At 34.6% G+C, this 20269-nt stretch overlaps 1 protein-coding gene across 1 annotated transcript in view; it reads left to right on the forward strand.

Moving 5' to 3' along the window:
• Nucleotides 1-20269, forward strand: part of ADGRL3 (adhesion G protein-coupled receptor L3) — a 765791-nt gene that overhangs the window by 734832 nt on the left and 10690 nt on the right. The window contains exon 25 of the mRNA XM_005868883.2: nt 5741-5837. Within this exon, the coding sequence (XP_005868945.1) occupies nt 5741-5837 (97 nt within the window). The remainder of the gene's footprint in view (nt 1-5740; nt 5838-20269) is intronic.

Raw genomic sequence — 20269 nt, forward strand, 5'->3', positions numbered from 1 at the left:
TGCCTTTTCACATCATAGAACTTTTAAAAAAGTAATATCCATAAATATATATATATATATATATGTATATATAGAGATAGATATAGATATCTATATCTATATCTATATCTATCTATATTTGAGAAATATTGAGTGTCTCCTGTAGTATGCCAAGAAATCTTCTAAGCTTTGGAGATACATCCACATGTAATAAAAAAAAATGGTTAAATTACAAATAACTTCCCCTGTGATTGGGAAGCTTCAAATCTAGTTGTGGAGGAGAGAAAATTTATTAACAAGCCAATAAACCAACAGATGCCTAATGTCCAGGTGGCTCCTTGGATTCAGTGCTGAAGAAGACTATTTTGGAAAACGATGTGTATGCCAAGATTCTGAATGATAGGAAGGGAGTTCAGGGGGGAAGAATTCCAGATGTTGGAACATCTAATACAAAGCCCATAAGGTAGGGGAGAACTTGGAAATTCCAGAATAGAAGGAATGCCATTGGTTAAAGTGAATGAAAAAGTGATTGGGCGATGAATTCAAAGGAGAAGGGTAAAGACAGATCCATGGGTATTTGTAAGCACATGTGAGTTTAGATCTTATTCAGATTACTTTAGAAAGCCAATGGGATGATTTAGAAAAGTAAGTGACAGGATATCATCCACATGTAATAAAAATCATGTGGATACTAGGTAGATAATGGAGGGAAATCCATTGACAAGACTAAAATGTGAAAATACTACACACCAGTTGCTCCCCTATATCTACTCCCTGGCTAATCACTTTTAAAAGTTTGGCAATACTGCCCTGTCAGTGTGGCTCAGTGGTTGAGTATTGAACTATGAACCAGAATGTCATGATTCGATTCCCCGTCAGGGCACATGCCTGGGTTGCAGGCTCAATCCCCAGTGTGGGGCATGCAGGAGGCAACCAATCAATGATTATCTCTCATCGTTGATGTATCTATCTCTCTTTCCCTCTTATATTTAAAAATAAATAAATAAAAGTTTGGCAGTACCCATAATCACATAAACATGTATTCACTGAGATGTATTTAGGTTTCGTGTGTGTGTGTGTGTGTGTGTGTGTGTGTGTGTGTGTGTGTGTAAAAACTATGGGTTGAGCTATTGTCCTTCCCACTTTGACCTTCTTTTAATTGTTGTCATTTATATTTTATTTATTTTATTGACTTTTTAGATGAATTAATAACTTTTGTTATATGATTTGACACATAAAAATGTATATAACATTTATTAAATTGTGAAGCATAGTAATAAAATGAACATTTGTATATTTGTGAACTCAACATCCAAGTTAAGAAATAGAACATGTCCCATATATTTGCCCCTTCTTGAGACCTCTTCTTAATCAATCCTTATGCCATTTCACCAGAGAAAAACTTCTAACTTTTCCTTTTCATTTGCTTAACTTATTCTAATAGTTTTTCCTTCTCCCAAAAATAGATATTGTTTAGTATGCCTTTTTAAAATCTTTCTTTTGCCCTAGCCTGTTTGGCTCAATGAATAGGTCTTTGGCTTGCGGACTGTAGGGTCCCAGGTCCGATTCCGGTCAAGGGCACATGCCTGGGTTGTGGGCTGGATCCCCAGTAGGGAGTGTGCTGAAAGCAACCAATCAATGATTCCCTCTCATCATTGATGTTTCTATATCTCCCTCTCCCTTCCTCTCTGAAATAAATAAAAATATATTTTAAAAGAATAAAATAAAATCTTTCTTTTAATCCCTGGCCAGTGCGGCCCACTTGGTTGAGAGTCGCCCCATGCATTAAAAGGTTACTGATTTGCACACATGCCCAGGTTGTTGGTTGGGTCTCCCCAGCCAAGTGTGTATGGGAGGCAACTGATCAATGTTTCTCTCTCTCCTCCTCCTTCCCTCTCTCTCCAAAATCAATAAAAACATATCCACACTAATAAAAGACAAACATGCAAATTGACCATACCTTCCCTATGCCTTAAGCCACACCCACCAGCCAATCAGAGCGACTTTATGCAAATTAACCCAACCAAGATGGCAGCCGGCAGCCACTGAACTGGAGCAAGCAGGAGGCTTGGGTGCTCCAGTGATGGAGGAAGAGCCAAGCTTCCCGCCTGCCACAGCCAGCTCTGAGCTCCACTCAAGGCAACAAATTTTCAATTATAGAAGATAAATAAACCCCAGATACCTGCTTTCAGCTGGCCATGGCCACAGAGCTGGAGCAAGCAGGAGGCTTGGGTTGCCCCTGGCGATGGAGAAAGCCAAGCTTCCCTCCCGCCCCGGCCGGCTCTGAGCTCCACTCAAGGCTACAAAGTTTCAATTATAGAAGGTAAATAAGTCCCAGAATAAAAAAAGAAAAAGAAAAAAAGGAGAGGCTGGGAGCTTCTGTCCCTAGGGGGCTTGGCCAGCCTGAAAACAGCCATCAGCCCCTCACCCAGGTTGGCCAGGCACCCCAGTGGGGAACCCCACCCTGAAGGGGGTGTGACCAGCCTGCATACACCCATCAGCCCCTCACCCAGGCTGGCCAGGCACCCCAGCGTGACCCCCACCTTGATCCAGGACACCCTTCAGGGCAAACCAGCCGGCCCCCACCCGTGCACCAGACCTCTATCCTATATAATAAAAGGATAATATGCAAATTGACCCTAACAGCAGAACAACTGCTTCAGTTTTTCCCCATCCAGAAGATGGGGAAAATGGTACTTCTGCCTCAGAAGGATCATGTTATGTACTACTTTTTATAATCAGGGCAACAAAATGTAGCTGCCCATACAACAGCAAGATGCCTTTCACCTGTATGAAAAGTATGGTCACTGGTTCATGCAGTGTCCTGGATTGGGAGAGGGATGTCCAACTGCCGGTTTAGGCACAATCCCCGCAGAGGGAGATGACTGGTGGCAGCAGGGGTGGGTGGGGCCAGCGAGTGGGCAGCGCCAGGCCAGCCAAGTTGGGTGCCAGCAGGGGCCTCCCGATTGCCCTGCCAGTTGCCCCAGGGATTGGCCTTGATTGCCGGCCAGGCCTAGGGTCCCTACCCATGCACGAATTTTGTACATCAGGCCTCTAGTTCTAAATAAGGTAGTCATGAGTTAGGTCTCTTGAAGGAGAAAATTTTTGAGCAAAGCCTTAAAATTGATGGAGCTACCCATACCTGTATATGGCAGAAGAAACACGTTTACCAAGTCCTAAAGCAGAGGCTTGTTTGGCATGGTAAGGAATGCTGAAGAATAGGTGTGGCTAGCCCAGGTAGAAGAGACTAAGAGAAGATGAGATAATGGGGGCAGCTCATTTAAAAGTCACCTAACAAATCACAATTTTGTCAACTCTCAGTTAAGATGTCACTTCTTCAATGTCGTATTCTCAGTGTTTCTAGACAAGGACATATGCCCTTATTATGTGCACATTCTAATTTTTTTTAAAGTTATAGAGTATAACAGATAGTCACAAAAGTCTACAAAACTTATCATGCCTTCCTAGTCAAATAATATCAGATTGGTAGTATCTTAGAAACCCTTTGAACCCTTCTCAATCATTCACCTCCAAATATAACAATTATCCTAACATTTAACATTACATTTTGTTTTGCATATGTTTGATACTTATTCACATGAAACCTCTTTTCTCAGATATCTACATTGCTGCAGTAGGCCATATTCCTTTTTTTATTTCACTGCTGTGTATTCTATAATTTATTCATTCATCCTACCACTGATAGTCATTGGGTTGTTTATAGTTTTGAGTTGTAGTAATTAATGCTTCTATGGAGATTTGTGGATACATGATTAGACATTTTGGGTTTGCTTTTCCCTTTTGTACTTCCTAGGTTAGTATTTTGCATAGAGAGTACTTAATATTTAATTAATTAATTAATTAATTAATTAAACCTATGTGCTTAACATTCCTTCTCAATATTTCAATTTGAAGCCTTGAAATATTTTCCAATAAAAATATTCTCAAGTCATCAGGGTCTCAAATCCTGCACTAGTTTTCTTATTATGCTTTTTATTAAAATTAGCTTTGCTGTATATGTGTGTGTATGTGCGTGTTTGCTGACCTTTATAACATTATATATAATACTGCTGAAGAATAAACATGTCCCAAGATTCACAAAACCAATTTTTAAGATGAGGTACTCCCATTATTCAAGGAGTGCGAATATATTTGGAACATAACCCATTTGTGAGCTTGGTTTCACCACTGGCAGTAGTAATAAATAGTGCTTATAACTATTTCATCCCTAGAAAAGCTTCTGAAAGATTTTGTTTTCTCCTCCCAAGATTGTTAATACTCTTTTGATCTCTAACTCAATAAAATAACAAAATAAATAAACCAGAAAAATAATCCCCCCAAAATGGGAAAATACCACATTGCTTTATTGAATTATCCAACACTTAGAATTTTGCATTTCAGAACATAAATAATCATGTAAGAATCTTTAGTTCTCTATAAAACTTCCTACTGTGAAACACTGAATAAGGGTAAATCAACTTCCTTTATCTCTTTCTTAAAAAAGAAATGTCAAGATAGTATGTAACCTTTAAAATTACATTGGTCTTCTTACAAATAAATGGAAATATTAATTAAGTTCAGTAGAATCTTAATAATATTTTGTTATTTTCTTACCAAACTCTTTCTTACAAGATTTTTAATTCATGAACTAAATATTTTATTAATAAAACTGCCAATGTAATAGATATTTAAATATCCCATTCCCATTAAAATTACAATAAAAATAATTTGTTTTGCCTTGGAAACTAAAATTATTAAATTCTAACTGTGTCAAGAACATTTCTATATATTTTCAACATGTTTAAATTGGTATATATGTTACATTTATTCCTTTTCACAATTACAATTGTTTTGTGTATAGGTACTTAGAATTATAGTTAACTAGAGGCCTGGTGCATGAAATTTGTGCATGGGGTGGGGAGGGGTGTCCCTCAGCCCAGCCTGCACCCTTTCCAATCTGGGACCCCACGAGGGATGTCTGACTGCCCATTTAGGCTGTCTCCCAACCGCTCACTTGCCTGCCTGCCTGATTGCCCCCTAACCACTCCCCTGCCAGCCTGATCAACGCCTAATTGCTCTCCCCTGCCAGCCTGGTTGCCCCTAACTGCCCTCCCCTGCAGGCCTGGTTGCCCACAACTGCCCTCCCCTGCCAGCCATCTTGTGTCCACATGGGGGTGGCCATCTTGTGTGTTGGAGTGATGGTCAATTTGCATATAACTATTTCATCCCTAGAAAAGCTTCTGAAAGATTTTGTTTTCTCCTCCCAAGATTGTTAATACTCTTTTGATCTCTAACTCAATAAAATAACAAAATAAATAAACCAGAAAAATAATCCCCCCAAAATGGGAAAATACCACATTGCTTTATTGAATTATCCAACACTTAGAATTTTGCATTTCAGAACATAAATAATCATGTAAGAATTATCTTTAGTCTATAAAACTTCCTACTGTGAAACACTGAATAAGGGTAAATCAACTTCCTTTATCTCTTTCTTAAAAAAGAAATGTCAAGATAGTATGTAACCTTTAAAATTACATTGGTCTTCATATTACTCTTTTATTAGATAGGATAAGAACAAATTATTATCATTGATTTATTTTCTGATGTTCTCATGCCACTGTACTGCCAGCATATAGATGTTGTATATTTGCCAGATGCCAGAAACAAAGGTCTCGTATAATTAATAAAGAAAAAAAATGATTTTAGGGAGAATTCACTACTTGGAGAGTTCATTTCCTTTTCCTTTTCCCCCATCAAGAGCCGAATTCGTAGAATGTGGAATGACACAGTCCGAAAGCAGTCAGAGTCTTCCTTCATTACTGGAGATATAAACAGTTCAGCGTCACTCAACAGAGGTAAATAGAAATGATTTTTCATATATATTATAGTTGTGGTTACTTTAAGAAGTTATTAAATGCATTGCTTTTTTTTTGTAACTTCTGGACCTTTATCCATGTGATAGGAATATTGCAAATATATAAAACCTGGTTGAGTGTAGTAGCAGTGTGTTCCATTATTCATAAGCCTTTTTTTCAATCCTGAATTTTCAGGAAATCTTTTCTGAAAGGAAGTTAGAAAACAAGAACTTTCTTTTTCTAGTCATCCGCCACTGCTATAAACTGGTGAGCTGTCAGGCCTCGTTGGAAGCAGTGAAAATGAGCAATTATGTGGCTATATAGTCTGCTAAGCATCATAGAGTTCCACATTGTCCCAGGTATAGAGCACTTTCATAGTCTTTGTAGAAGTAAAAATATACTGTCTAATACATACTTAAGGCAACCTGTGTATTTGGAGGGGAAAAAAATCACATCTTAATATCTAAAAAACTTATTCAGATAATATTGGATATTTAAAGATCTTTATATATACATATATGTATATGTTATGATTATTTTATGTGTGTGCTTCAGTAAAAATGTTCCTAGGTCATAATTTAGTTTTTTTTTAAATGAACTTCACTTAATCTACTGTTTTGTTTATGGTTGATTTATTTTGTATTCTCTTTCTTACTCTCTCATATAGTGCATGTGTGCAAGTGATTAGAATTAAATTGACTACAATAAAAATGCATAGATGCATTATTTGTGGAGAGCTAGAATACACTAGTCAGTGCAAGAAAATATTTAGAATACAATAGTTTTATCTGGGAAGGTGGTGATTGTATAAGTTTATTCCAAAAATGTCTCCATCCTAAAAAAGACTTTTCTGATGCATATATTCAGAACTTATTTTTATGATCAACATTATTATTTTCTCTTACCAAACTAGGATTATTAGTGTGGTCTAAACATATTTCTGTCAGCTTTTTGTTACATTAAATGCTACTTAGAAACAAATAATTTAACACAGTTATGGCTTATGATTAAGAAAGATTCAGATGCTCCTGCTCTTAAATTACTTTTTCTCAAGTAAATTGCATCCTATTAATATAAAGTAATTTAGGATATGTGGTGTCCAAGTTGAATTTGTTACAGGGATCCATATTATATATAACCTTAACTGATTTTCATATGTTACTTGGCAGTGATATAGTAACTATCATCAAGTGATAATATTAAGTATTCTATATCTCTTTTGCTTAAATAAGAACAGCGAGTACAAATATACCTTCAAATATGAAGAAAATAAAATAAAACAAATCCCTTCTTGTATTTTGTTTCATTATTTATTTTTATTTGTTGTAGTATATTGATTTACAAAATATTGCTCAAATATTCTTTTTAACATTTAATTTTTAATTTTAATGGTTAGTTTGTAAAAATGTGTTTAGATGTGAATACTCAAACTTTTTGACAAGCTTTCAAATTACAGAACACAAATGACTTAAAAATGCCTCCAAAGTTTAGGAACTAATTTGCTTCCATAGTGAAATATTTTCTTTATTTTTACAATAATCTCATGTATAGAAAATTTATAGGTATGCTCCTAGAAAAAAAGCTATCCTTATTAATAAAATTTATTATTAGAAGTATTTTACATGTAGTGATTACAGAAACCATAGAATAATTGTTGTTTAAATAAAACATGAGATAATATGATTTTAATGATGCACTGTTTGCCTGCTGTGAAGATGGATAAAATATGTAAAACTATTTGCCGATCATCATGATCTAAATTTATATGAAAAATAGTAAGGTATGGAACTTTTAGCAAAAACTTTCTACAAGCATATTTTATGACCTTGATTTTTAAGGTCAGTTGCATTACCTATATAATATTGCTGTGCCATTTTAGTTCCTTCTCAAGAATTTTATCAACTTGGAATATATAAAATATAGATGACTGGATCCATTTGAAATATATTTAAAGAAAATAATATTTTATATTGACTGATCATCTGTTTAAATCTATGTTTACAATATTTAGTTTTAAAAGATATTTCTTAAAGTTATTGAAGAAAGTATAAAATTTCTTGTGACAGCCGATAAGTTACTTTAATGATGACTGTGGGAGAGAGTGACATTGAATTTATGATTTGAAGTGTGTGCAGGCAGTGATCTTTTCCTTCAGGATATATATTCTTCCTTTCACTCAGTGACTTTCATGTTGGTAGACATCACAGTGATCTTCTTGATTTCCTATATTAATTTTCTAGTCCCCAAGTCAGAAACTCCTCGTTTTATTCTCCTCTCACTATTTTTTACCTTAGATGAGGGGAGTACTTTAAAATTTTATTTCTTCATATTATATCTCTGAAGATAGTCTTTAACCTCCTTCTTTAATCTTGTCTTATTTCCCAGGGTCCTATCTTCCCTGCATTCAGGCGTGTGTATCATATTTAGGTAGGTGGCATCCAAGATTCACTTTCCAGATAAACACTTCAGTCACCTCAGCAACATAATTATTCACCTCTGTTTATTCAAAAGATTACATTCTCTATTATTTAAAAAAAAATTAGGTCCTGCATCTTTACATCTTCATATATTCTAACTTCCCATTCATTCTTAGTTTCTTATAACTAGCAATTTTTAAATTTCCCTTTCTAAGTTAGGTAGTTTAAATCTCTTATTTTTGCCTTTAGAACAGATCTGGCCCTTGAAAACCACAAAACATTGTCTAAAATTAATCCTATTTTCACTGTAGGTTTTCTTTCCTATTCATACCACTGCCTAATTCATCAAAAGAATAATTGTTTTAAAAGTATGTATGTCTTACCATCTATTCTTCTAAACAAGAAACCATCATTATCATCTCTGTGATCCATTAAGGATAAAGTATTTACCATGCAGTGCAGGATCCCTTCCCAATAGTTTTTATTTTAAAAAACCATTTCTAATATTCTATTCTTGAACCAACATGTTACATCTGACATATCAGATTTAAATTTCCCAATGAGATAAACGTGATTACTAATAGGATTTTACTCCTTGAAATCATAGGAAACCTTGGAAGATTTATTAATCATTTTCAATTTGTGTACTCATTCTTATATATTCTCTTTGAGATTTTGTTATTTGGACACCTCATCTCTTTAAAACTGTCCACTACATTTGTCTTTAGAATAGCTATACTTATGAAGATGTTTTCCGAATATTCCCTATACATTTTCAAATATTTTCCCCCTGCCAACTTGATTGCTACAATGCTGTACACTCACACAGATCCAGAACTTCTTGAGGTCATGCCACTGTATACACAGATAGCAAGAGCTTTGCAAGAGCCCCAAGATGATGGTAAATTACAAAGTTTCAAGTAAGGTTACCTCTGATCCAAACCAAGTTTTCACAAACCCCACAGTAGGGTTTATTCATTTGTTCATTTGAATATTTACTATTTTCATGCACCTTAAAGTCAGTCCTTAATCCCCAAGCTCCTGTCAGGTCTATTGGAAACCTAATCCAAATTTCTAGCAACTCCAACTTCCTGGTAATAATAGAAACAATTTGTAGGCAGAGTAATCTTGTACACCTGTATCCCCTACCCTCAGTGTCTGCTGGCCAAATCTCATCTTGAACAATTTAGATTAACATTGCCCCTGAAACGTAAGTTTGACCCACAAATGAAGTATCTCCTGAGAAAGTTCTCTGGTTCTTCAAGTAATTGTTAAATATTTCCACTCTTTTTGTAGATCTGTGTAGAAATTGGAATATTTTCTAAAATTAAACTTTAGTAGGCTTTATTTCATCATGAATAACATAATTGTGATACCCATTTTTTATTTAATTAGTTGAATCAACATCAGAAATGTCAGTTTAAAATCCAGTTTTGCTATGTAACTACTTATCAGTATGTTATAGTTGAGTGAATTATAAAAAGGTGCCTTCACCCCAACCCAGCTGTTGATTTATTGCAAAAATATGCCCCATCTGAGTGGCAGATTTAGCAAAAAGGCATTTCTTATTTTAGAACAATGGCTTGGTTAGCATCATGGGTTTTTATTTTCCCCCACTTCCCATCCTCCATCTCATCAACTTCCCACACAACGCAATTTAGATTTTTATACATGGTGAACTGATGAGTAATGCTGAATTTATTTAAGCCAAATTTGTTATATGGCAGAAGACTGGTCTATCGATGGGTAGCACTTCTTTATTAAAGCTAATACATTTCCTCTAGCAGTGGTTCTCAACCTTCCTAATGCCGCGACCCTTTAATACAGTTCCTCATGTTGGGGTGCCCCCCAGCCATAAAATTATTTTTGTTGCTACTTCATAACTGTAATATTGCTACTGTTATGAATCGTAATGTAAATATCTGATATGCAGGATGTATTTTCATTGTTCGCGACCCACAGGTTGAGAACCGCTGCTCTAGAGGTTCAGAGTCCTATTCACCTGTACATGCATTCTCAGTAAGCTTATGTAATCAGTAAAATTATGATGGCCTGTGACAATCTTTTTGTAAACTTTTAGGGTACATTTTGACTCTCAGTGGCACACTACCTACTCAAAGGGGACCTCACTTGTTAGAAACATTATCAATACAAAGGGGAAAGCTGCCAACAAATAGACATTTGCAAGTAGTTGCCTTACTCACTGCAGTTATGTACAATAGTTTTGAGAATGGAGCCTGAACCCAGTGATTTTGGTAAATTGCTTAACTTCTCAATGTCTATACAATGGGGATATAAGTAATACCCCCTCAGGAGGGCCCTGAGACTACTAAGTTACTTAATATATGTTATTTGGTTACAACAGTGCCTGGAACATAAGTATTATTGTTATTATTCTTTTATTCAGAAATTTACTTCTGTTTCTACACCTAATAACTGGTTTTTGCCAGTACTCTCAAGTAATCAGATGTTAAAATTTATCATTTGCTCCCAAAGGTTTCCTTTCTTTTTTTAATCTTTATTTTCTAGTAATAGGTGGGAGGAATGAGGTTGTTATCTGAATGCCAAGTAAAAGAAATAATAATTTACCTAAGATGGTGCTACCCTTGAGGCTAACAAAAAGAAATAAGCTAATAAAACTGAATCGTCTCTTCTAAATCAGAAATTAAATGCAAATTACATATGCTTTAGTTGTACTTTTCACTTTTGATTTGTAACCATGTTTTAGCATTTAGGAAAACAAGGTAAAATATTTCTCCTCCCTATCTTAGATAATGATATAAGCAAACACTGTCTTCTCTTCCTTCAAACCCTCTCCTACCCTCCAGAACACTAGGTCAATTCAGACAGCCCTGCTAAATACCCAGTTCTGTAGCAGAGCAGGGCTGCGACTCATTCCTGTTTTAAACTCATGTCTTCTCAGAGCCTGTATTGTCTTTCCCCGGAGGTTGGTCACTGAGACAGAAGAAACTCCACAATAAATCACCTGCCACCTCATTAATACTCAAGCTACTAAGCATATTTTGTTTTTATGGTTTTAAAGAAAATACAAATGAAAAGTGTAAGTGGTGTTTCACGGTGATTAATGACTTCTGTAAATTAAAGCTACTAGGGTGACACACTCATATTCATTCACTGCACTTTATTAATGTCAGAAAAAATATAATTTGGTTTATATGAGTGATATATGCCATATTGCTCCAAAGCCTTGCTCTTTTGAAGGATTATAAAATCCTTGTTTGTAAATATTAACTAGATCCTAATATAATCTGACACCTATTTGTGAATTTTTTAACAGCAATTAATGATGTGCCTAAGAGTACTTTGCATAGGTAACATATCAGATTGGCCTATATAATAAATTTTTGTTATGAGCAAGTATTATGATGATGAATGCAAATATAGTAAGTATCCTATGGCATGCATACATTTTTTATTTGAAATTTGTCATTATATTTAGTATTTTTTTACCTTTATTTTCTTGATTTACAAATGAAGCAACCGTGCTTCCTGTTAATTTCTTTCCTTTATACATGTCATCAATAAAGACAATCAGAAAATGTACAATAAGGAAATCTGTGTTAGAAAAAGCAGTTTAATAGCACAAAAGCAAAATAAGTACAGATCTTAAGTAAGATGCTGTGTCAACAAGATAATTAAGCAATGCTATAACTATCCTGATTTCTAACTCAAGGAGATGAAATAATTTTCAGAATGAACTCTCCATTGAGAAATGAAATATACAAAATATTGATTTCTAGTCAGAGGCAAATGTTCTTGCTATAATTTACTAGCAGAAACTGAAAAAGAAAAAAACTTTGAAATGCTTGCCCAGTGTGTCGTTCTAGTGCTTTGCTTTTTAACTTTCTCTTTGATACATATTTTTCAAATCATCCAGCCTCTCACAGCCAATTGCACAATAGTAAAAATTATTATTATTATTATTATTATTTCCTTCACAAAGAGAGTTCTCTATGTAACATAGATTTCTCATTTTAGGGTTTATTACCTTATTGTCATATATTTAATTGGCAGTTATCTCTTACCTCTTCATCATCAAACAAGCTACATGAGATATCCTGTTAACCTCTAAATATAGTGCTATGGGACATTTCTACTTAATTTTGAAATATTACTGTTGTTTCATATAAGTTATGAAGCATATAATTTTTCAAAAATATATTTTTTAGAACTTAATGTGGATACTCCAACTTTATCATCAGAAATTACTAGTATTATTTTCTCTAATAGACTACAATATGTCCTTTTATAGTTCTTGGTAAATTTGGGGTTTCTTCTTTGGCCTGCACAGCTATCATTTATATATTGCACACTGTCCATTATTCATTATCCATTTTCTTTATATCCATGAAGAAGTTGGGGTTTTTGGTAACTTGTCCAAGATCACATGGCTAGTAAAGGGCAAAGTCTAGATTCCAAACAGGTTTTCTAACCACAAAGCCCTACTCATGATAACAAAAAATTTTATTCTTTTTTTATGATAACAGTTTCTCATGAAGGTTGCTGAAGCTTAGAATAAAGAAATTTTCCAAGAATTATTTCAAAATTATTTTTATCATCTCACATGGATATAAGATATTCTTAGCAGCACAATTATTCATATCTTAACTGCTTATTTTCCTTTCACTAATTTTGTTTTCTAAGTACAGTCCTTTAGTGTGGTTTTATCATATTCATTTTTTTTGGCGGGGGGAGCTTTAGAATATTGTGGAGAGCCCGGCCAGTGTTTCTCAGTGGTCGAGCATCAACCTATAAACCAGGTCACAGTTCAATTCTGGGTCAGGGCATGCCCTGGTTGCAGGCTCAATCCCCAGTAGGGGCTGGCAGGAGGCAGCTGATCAGTGATTCTCATCATTGGCTTCTCTTTTTCTCCCTCTCCCTTGCCCTCTGAAATCAATAGAAATATATTTATAAAATAAAATACTATGCATATATGGGGAGATAGATTGGCCAATACATATTACTTTTATAAAACTATTCGATGTGGAAGATGCTGAATTACTATACATTATTGTTCAATTGCAAGACTTAGGTTGCAAGAAGAATTTTATAATTATTCTTTCCTGGATGCTATCGAGGTATTGGTAGAATCCTTTTATCTTAATTCTTAATTTATTATACTTCAGTAAAAGGATGAACATTTTAATTAGGAAAGAGATTCTGTTAATAAATCAGGTAAATAACTTCTGCCTATAATCACTTAGTAATAGAGCCAAAGATACAACTTTTCCCAGATCATTGTGCTCATGAACTGTATATTTCTTAAAACTATGTTCTCTGTCAGGACAACATAGCAATGCCTAGAACAAGTAGAAAATCTATTTGAGCTGATTTCAAATAGATAGTGATAATGTTAAAATTAAACTTCTTATTACTTTTATGAGCTAAATTGGTTTTAATAAAATGGACATGTCTTATAACTCAAAATTTAAAAACAAAACCTAACTGTATCTCTCATCTGAAAAAATGTACCTACTGTAGTATAAACATAAAGGTTATGATGATATAAATGGTATATAATTTCCAAAGTTAAGAGAGCGATTACTTTTCAAATTATTTTTTCTAAGAAATATATTAACTTATATCTGATATTTTAAAAAGTGCATAGAAATTAATTCAATCACATAAAAAATAAAATGTGAAAGGAGGATCTACATTTAACAAAATTGGAAGAATCTACATTTAGAAAAAAGATAAGTTGCTATTACCAATAATTATGTAGTATCCAATTAAAACAGTACCTTAGGAATTGCATACAAAGGCTTGCACTTTGTATAGCTCACCTTTATGTACTGCATGCTATTGAAAGTAAATGCTTATGTGATAAGTTCTCCTACGATTTTTATAATAGGCTTCATCATAAGGAATGAGGGTGCTTTAAAAACTAAGATAAGTTATCCATTACATTCATAGAAAGTAATTTACAGCCTCAGAACCCCACTACTTAATTAAGATTTGAGAGGATTGAAGGAAGATAGTTAATCTCAATATAGAAAAATAGAAACAATTTAAGTTTCCCAAACATCCTAAGTCTAAATAGGACAGATTTGATTATGATTATATAAGTCTTCTCTGAACAAGATTGTCAAGAATATCTTTATTCACAGACACCTTATTTTAATTCATATCTACTTTGCGCAGACATACTTTTTTCAAAGTTAAAATTCAAACTTTAGCCAGGCTAGACCTTCTGCATGTAACCTTATATAATTGGCACAGTATAAGACAGTATGCCAATACAGGGCAGAGAATTATATGAAAAGTTATATTTTCTTCATGTTGTTTTATATTGTTAAATAGTTATTATACTTTTCTTTGTTCTGAGTTTTATTTTATTCAGCAAAAATGCATAAGCAATATGTGACTTACAAATAAATACAGCTGTGAGATTGACCACATACACATACTATATACTATATTCTTACTAAAAATTATTGTGATTTACTGCTATATTGCCTGTGGTTAAAGAAACTTGGCCTGTTATCTTTAGGTTCAGTATTCTTTATGGTCAGTATTATGACAAAGAAATATTGGGAGAAAGTATAAACAACCCAGAATAACGAACAAAATATCAGCGGATAGAGTGTCAGCCTGTGGACTGAAGGGTCCCGAGTTCAATTCTGGTCAAGGGCGTATGTCTGGGTTGCAGGCTCAATCCCCGTGGGGGGCATGCAGGAGGCAGCCATCAATGATTCTCTCTCATCATTGATGTTTCTATCTCTCTCTCCCTCTCCCTTCCTCTCTGAAATCAATAAAAAGATATTTTAAAAAAAGAATGTTTAAAAATTGATAAATTAAATTCAACAACTATATATATCAGCAAAAGAGAAGAACAAGCAAATCACAGAATAGGAAATCCTTATGGCCAATAAACATGTGAAACATTATCTCATCTCTTTGGTAAACAGGGTAATGCAATGTATAACACTATCAAATTGACGAAAATGTCAGTCTGACAATAGCAAGTCCTACCTAGAATCTGAGAAATATATACTGTTCATGGAAGTGTGAATTGGTACAAACACATTTAGTAGCATTTTGAAAATATGTTAACATAGGACCCAATAATTTTACTTTTAAGTATTTATTGTAGAAAAATGTATGTGTCTGGACAAGAAGACAAGTATAAAGACAGTTAGTTCAAAACAAAGAATAGAGTAGATAATCTCTAGGGTTCACAACTCTAAAGCTCTGAATTTATATATTAAAATAGAGGCAACACCTCTGGATTCAGCATATTTCATTTTTTATTGAACTAACAATAACCCATTCTGTACTCTGGAGAAAACATGTCATTGAAATCCATATTAATAGATTCCCAGTGAATGAATTAGCTATTAAAAGAAGCTAAAGTATTTCAGAATCGTTTGGAAAAAATTTAATAGGCTGGTTGATTAAATTTTAATAGCAAACTTGTTGGTTATTGAAAGTACACAGTGTGATAAATCAAGGTGTCATCTCTTCAATTTATGACTTCAGAAAAAATGATGAAAGAATTCTTGGCTTTCAAGAAAATATTTCTTCCTTGACACTGTAATTGAATTAATTGTTTGAAAACAAAGAGTAAAAAATAGAAAACTATGGTTTCTCTGGTTTTTAAAGTTACTTTAACTTTTTAAAAATATATATATTTTTATTGATTTCAGAGAGGAAGGGAGAGGGGGAGAGAGAAATATCAATAATGAGAATCACTGATGGGCTGCCTCCTGCACACCCCACACAGGGAATCTAGCCTGCAACCCAGGCATGTGCCCTGACCGGGAATTGAACTGTGACCTCCTGGTTCATAGGTCAATGTTCAACCACTGAGCCACGCTGGCAGGGCACTTTATTTAACTTTTAAGTACAGCATGGAGATTCTGTTAGTTTTATTATAAACAACTCAGTCTTGATTTACATGGCTGTTTCTGTTTTATAAAAAGACCTTTACAATTTAACTAATCATTGCTTGCACTGTCTTTCAGTAGATTTTTGTTACATAGAAAAACAAAAAATGTTCGTATGGAAAATAATACAATAAATAAATAATACAAGAATAAGCTCTGTGTTTCGTGTACCCACAACTATAAACCCACGTTTGCCCCAGCTGTATTTACTTGCACAAAATAAAGTCTCCACTATGGGCCAAAATTGAGGTGTGAAGTCAAAAGCAGAGGGATTATTTAATCATAACTCCGCTTTATCTATAACTGTGATTTATGTATATCAGCCAATGTATATAATGAAAACGACTCCATAAAAGAAAAGCATCAAATCAAGAGAGAGAACCAAGAGGGAATGGAATGAAGGATAATGTATCTTAAGGAAGAAATAATTGGCCGATTAAAAGTGTTTTATTGAGGAAAAACAGAACATTTACCATCCTATATATTTATAAAGTACAAGAATTTGAATATTGAGGCATATTTATATGTAACTGCTAGAAAAATGGCGGTATTGATTTGGTTCATTAGATCACTGCAGTCTTAAAATACAAAATTTGGCCCATTCAGTATGATCAAATGAGAATGTAAGTATGTTTGTTTGTTGTTGTTTTTTTTAATGAAGTGTGAGGAGCAGAATGATAATTCAAGTTATTTTAAGAGATTTTCAGTACACCTTTGTTAGCCTGCTGTCAGGAAGACATGTTGCTGAAATTATGTTTCTGAATGATATAATACAGGTTCAGGTGGGATCCAACTGTCATCTTTCTTCAGATCTGTTCTTTACTTCATCATTTTAAAGCACAGCCATCTGCCTTAGATACTTTTCTCAGTCCTCAATTATACGTGTCACACTGAACTGGCCTAGAAGGTGCTGTCATTCAGAGCCTCCCAATGTCAAAACACCGATTCTATTTTCATGCCGAAAGACATATAACAGTTTTGTGCTATACATTTGAAAAGAGTGTAATCATTATTTCATTCAGATTTCACTCATTCAAAAACGTTTTCATCAGCCTCTATCTTCATGTACAAAGAAAAAAAAGAAAAAAGAAAAAGACTCACCCAGGCCGGGCAGCTCGGTTGGTTGAAGTGTTGTCCTGTAGACCAAAAGGTTTCGGGTTCATTTCCCCATCAGGGCATGTACCTAGGTTGCTGCAGGTCCCATCCCCATTCCAGTGTGTATGGAAGGCTGTAACAGATGGGTCTCTCTCTCTCTCTCTTTCTCTCTCTCTCTCTCTCTCTAAATAAAAAACTAACTAAATAAATAAAGATAAACATATCCTGGGGCGAGGATTTTTTTTTAAAAAAAACAACACTCTTCTTAAAAATGACTATGGCCGGCCCGCAGCCTCCGCCGCTGCCGCAGGGGCCCCCAGAGAAAAGGCAAGGAGTTGCTACTCAAGAAAATACAAACAGGTGAAATTAATATATTTTATCTAACCCAAAACATGTAACAAATATAAACGGGGTTATTAAAGAGATATTTTATGTTCAAAAATAAAATGACTATGGCCTTAACCTGTTTGGCTCAGTGGATAGGGCATCGGCCCATGGACTGCAGAAGGGTTTCTGGTTCCATTCCGGTCAAGGGCATGTACTTTGGTTGTGGGCTCGATCCCCAATAGGGGGCATGCAGGAGGCAGCTGATCAATGTTTCTCTCTCATCGACGTTTCTAACTTTATCCCTCTCCCTTTCTCTCTGTAAAAATCAATAAAATATATATTTTTTTAAATGGCTATGATTTTACACGTAATCTTTATCAGTAGCTTTAGGGTCTGACTTTCAAGTAATTGTCAGAAAAAACGGTCGTAAGTTTTTCATATGGACTATAAAAGTCCCATTTGCGTTGTATTACACTGGCATCAGAAATAAAAGATTTTGTTGTAGGCCTTCTGTTGGCAGCTTTGTTGGTGATTCGTGTATAATGAAATTCAATGTGAATTCCTTTTCCATAATTTTATTAAAGAACTAACCCTTGTTTCTTACAGCAAATAAGCAGGTATGAGTAGACTATAGCCAGGATTTAGTGAGTCAGATAATTAAGGAACAACTATTTTTACATAGCCACTTTGAGCTTTTAGCTTTTTTTGCCCAATTTGAGCTCTATGTTTTGAGTCATGGGTTTTTCCCCACCCTACTTATTATCTACAATTAGTATTGAGTGTTTATTTCTGCTTTAAATGTTTCAATATTATAGTACCTGGTATAATGTTAGAAGGAAATAAATGACATTAGGAATTGCGTAATTGACGCTGCTAAAAAAAAGTACTCAAATTATAAGACTACTCATAGTTCATAAAATGACTTTGTTTTAGATTCCCTCCATGCCATAGAGTTCACATAAGTGTTTTCCTTATTAAAGCAAATTTTCATAGAGATCTAGGGACTATTCTGGACAATTGAACAATGAAAAAAATACCTAGTCCTCTCCATTTTCCTGGGGCTTACATTCCAGTGAAATTAGCACATAAACATTCTCTCACATAAGTAGGGTTGTAACTTTCTTCCTCCCCACCCCCAGCAGTAACTTACTTACATCTTCAAATTGACTAACCAATAAGCTTAACTTTGCAGCTGAAAAACAGTGACAGATAGTCTGTAAACACTGATCTTTTTGGAAGTCTTCAGCGATCTCACAGCTATTAGAAGGGAAGTTTACAAATCAGAAGTTAGTTGGAGGGAAGAGGAATAGACAGCGTGGACAGAACCTTGGAAAACAGCAGTCAGAATTCAAAGAGACCTGAGTAAATTGGGGAAACAAACAGAAACAAACAGAATAGACTTCAACAGGCAAGGGAAATGCAGTGCAGCTCTAGAGAAAAGACCAAAGTAACTGTACATAAAAGGCAGAGCAAGACAGGTTCTGTGCAAGTTTGGGGGTAAGAGATCGGGGCATTGTCAACAAGATGTTTTTATTATTATTGTTGTTGTTGTTTTAAGCACATGAGTGCCACCTTTCAAGGTGTCATTGACATGCCTAAATGTGAGTGGGGAGTGCAGGAACCCTGTGCTAATAACTCCTAGGAAAATTGCACTTGTTTTGGATGGGGACAGAAAGTGCAATTTTCCTAGAAAGCCCTGAGTGTCCGTAAAGCATGAAAAAGGATTAACTTCTTTCACCAGGTGAATCAAATGAGGAACAATTGGTTGCTTACTCCAACATATCTCTCCTTTGAATTAGCAAACCCATAGAGGTTATTGGTAACTAACTATACTTCTTTCGAAACATGAATTATCAAACTTCATATTCTACTTTGGATTTCCTGTGACTGTGCCCTCACTTGAATTATAACTCTCCATTTACAGGACTAAAGTTAGTTTCAGTGACATTAATTACTTTGGTTTCAAATGATGGCTGAAGTATAAAAGTGAACAATAGTAAAAAAGCAACTTAAAGTATGCTTCTATTTCTATCAGAAAAGGGTCCTTAATAGCAACAATAAAAACGAACATGTTTAAGTTTTAAATTATTTTTCTAAGTTCTTATGTGGTTTTGAATTTAACAGAACACAGGTGGATCTCCAGTTATGACTGCATGTCACTCATTATGGCTGTGTAAGATGCAAACACATGGCTTATTTCCTGAAAGAATTGAAACTTTCCAGCTCTAGAGATCTGATAAGTTATATTGTCCTTTAAATCAAAAGGTGTTCACTATCCAATTTTGAGGTTAAAATATTTGCTTTATGACTAAGAATTTACTATGTGGGAAAGAGCTATAATTTCAAAAAAGTTAAAACTCCCAGGCCAAATTTTCCCTTCTCCTTTTTTACCATTTTCTACAAATGACTAAATGTTTCTGTTTATTCATTCAATATCGATTACTTCTTATTTTGAGACTAGAGACCCAGTACACAAAATTCATGCACTGATAGGGTCCCTCCCTTCTCCCGGCTGGCCCCGCCCCCTGGTCAAACTCCTGGACGAATTCCAGGTTGAGGGGACAATTTGCATACTGTGCTTTTATTATATAGGATCATTGTGGACTCACTTGCTGTTATATGAAATAATACGGAGATCATCTACTTTCAATTAGGTTTCCCTCAATAAATATCTTGTAAAACTATG

Source organism: Myotis brandtii, unplaced genomic scaffold, assembly GCF_000412655.1.
Source record: "Myotis brandtii unplaced genomic scaffold, ASM41265v1 scaffold28, whole genome shotgun sequence".
Taxonomy (NCBI): domain Eukaryota; kingdom Metazoa; phylum Chordata; class Mammalia; order Chiroptera; family Vespertilionidae; genus Myotis; species Myotis brandtii.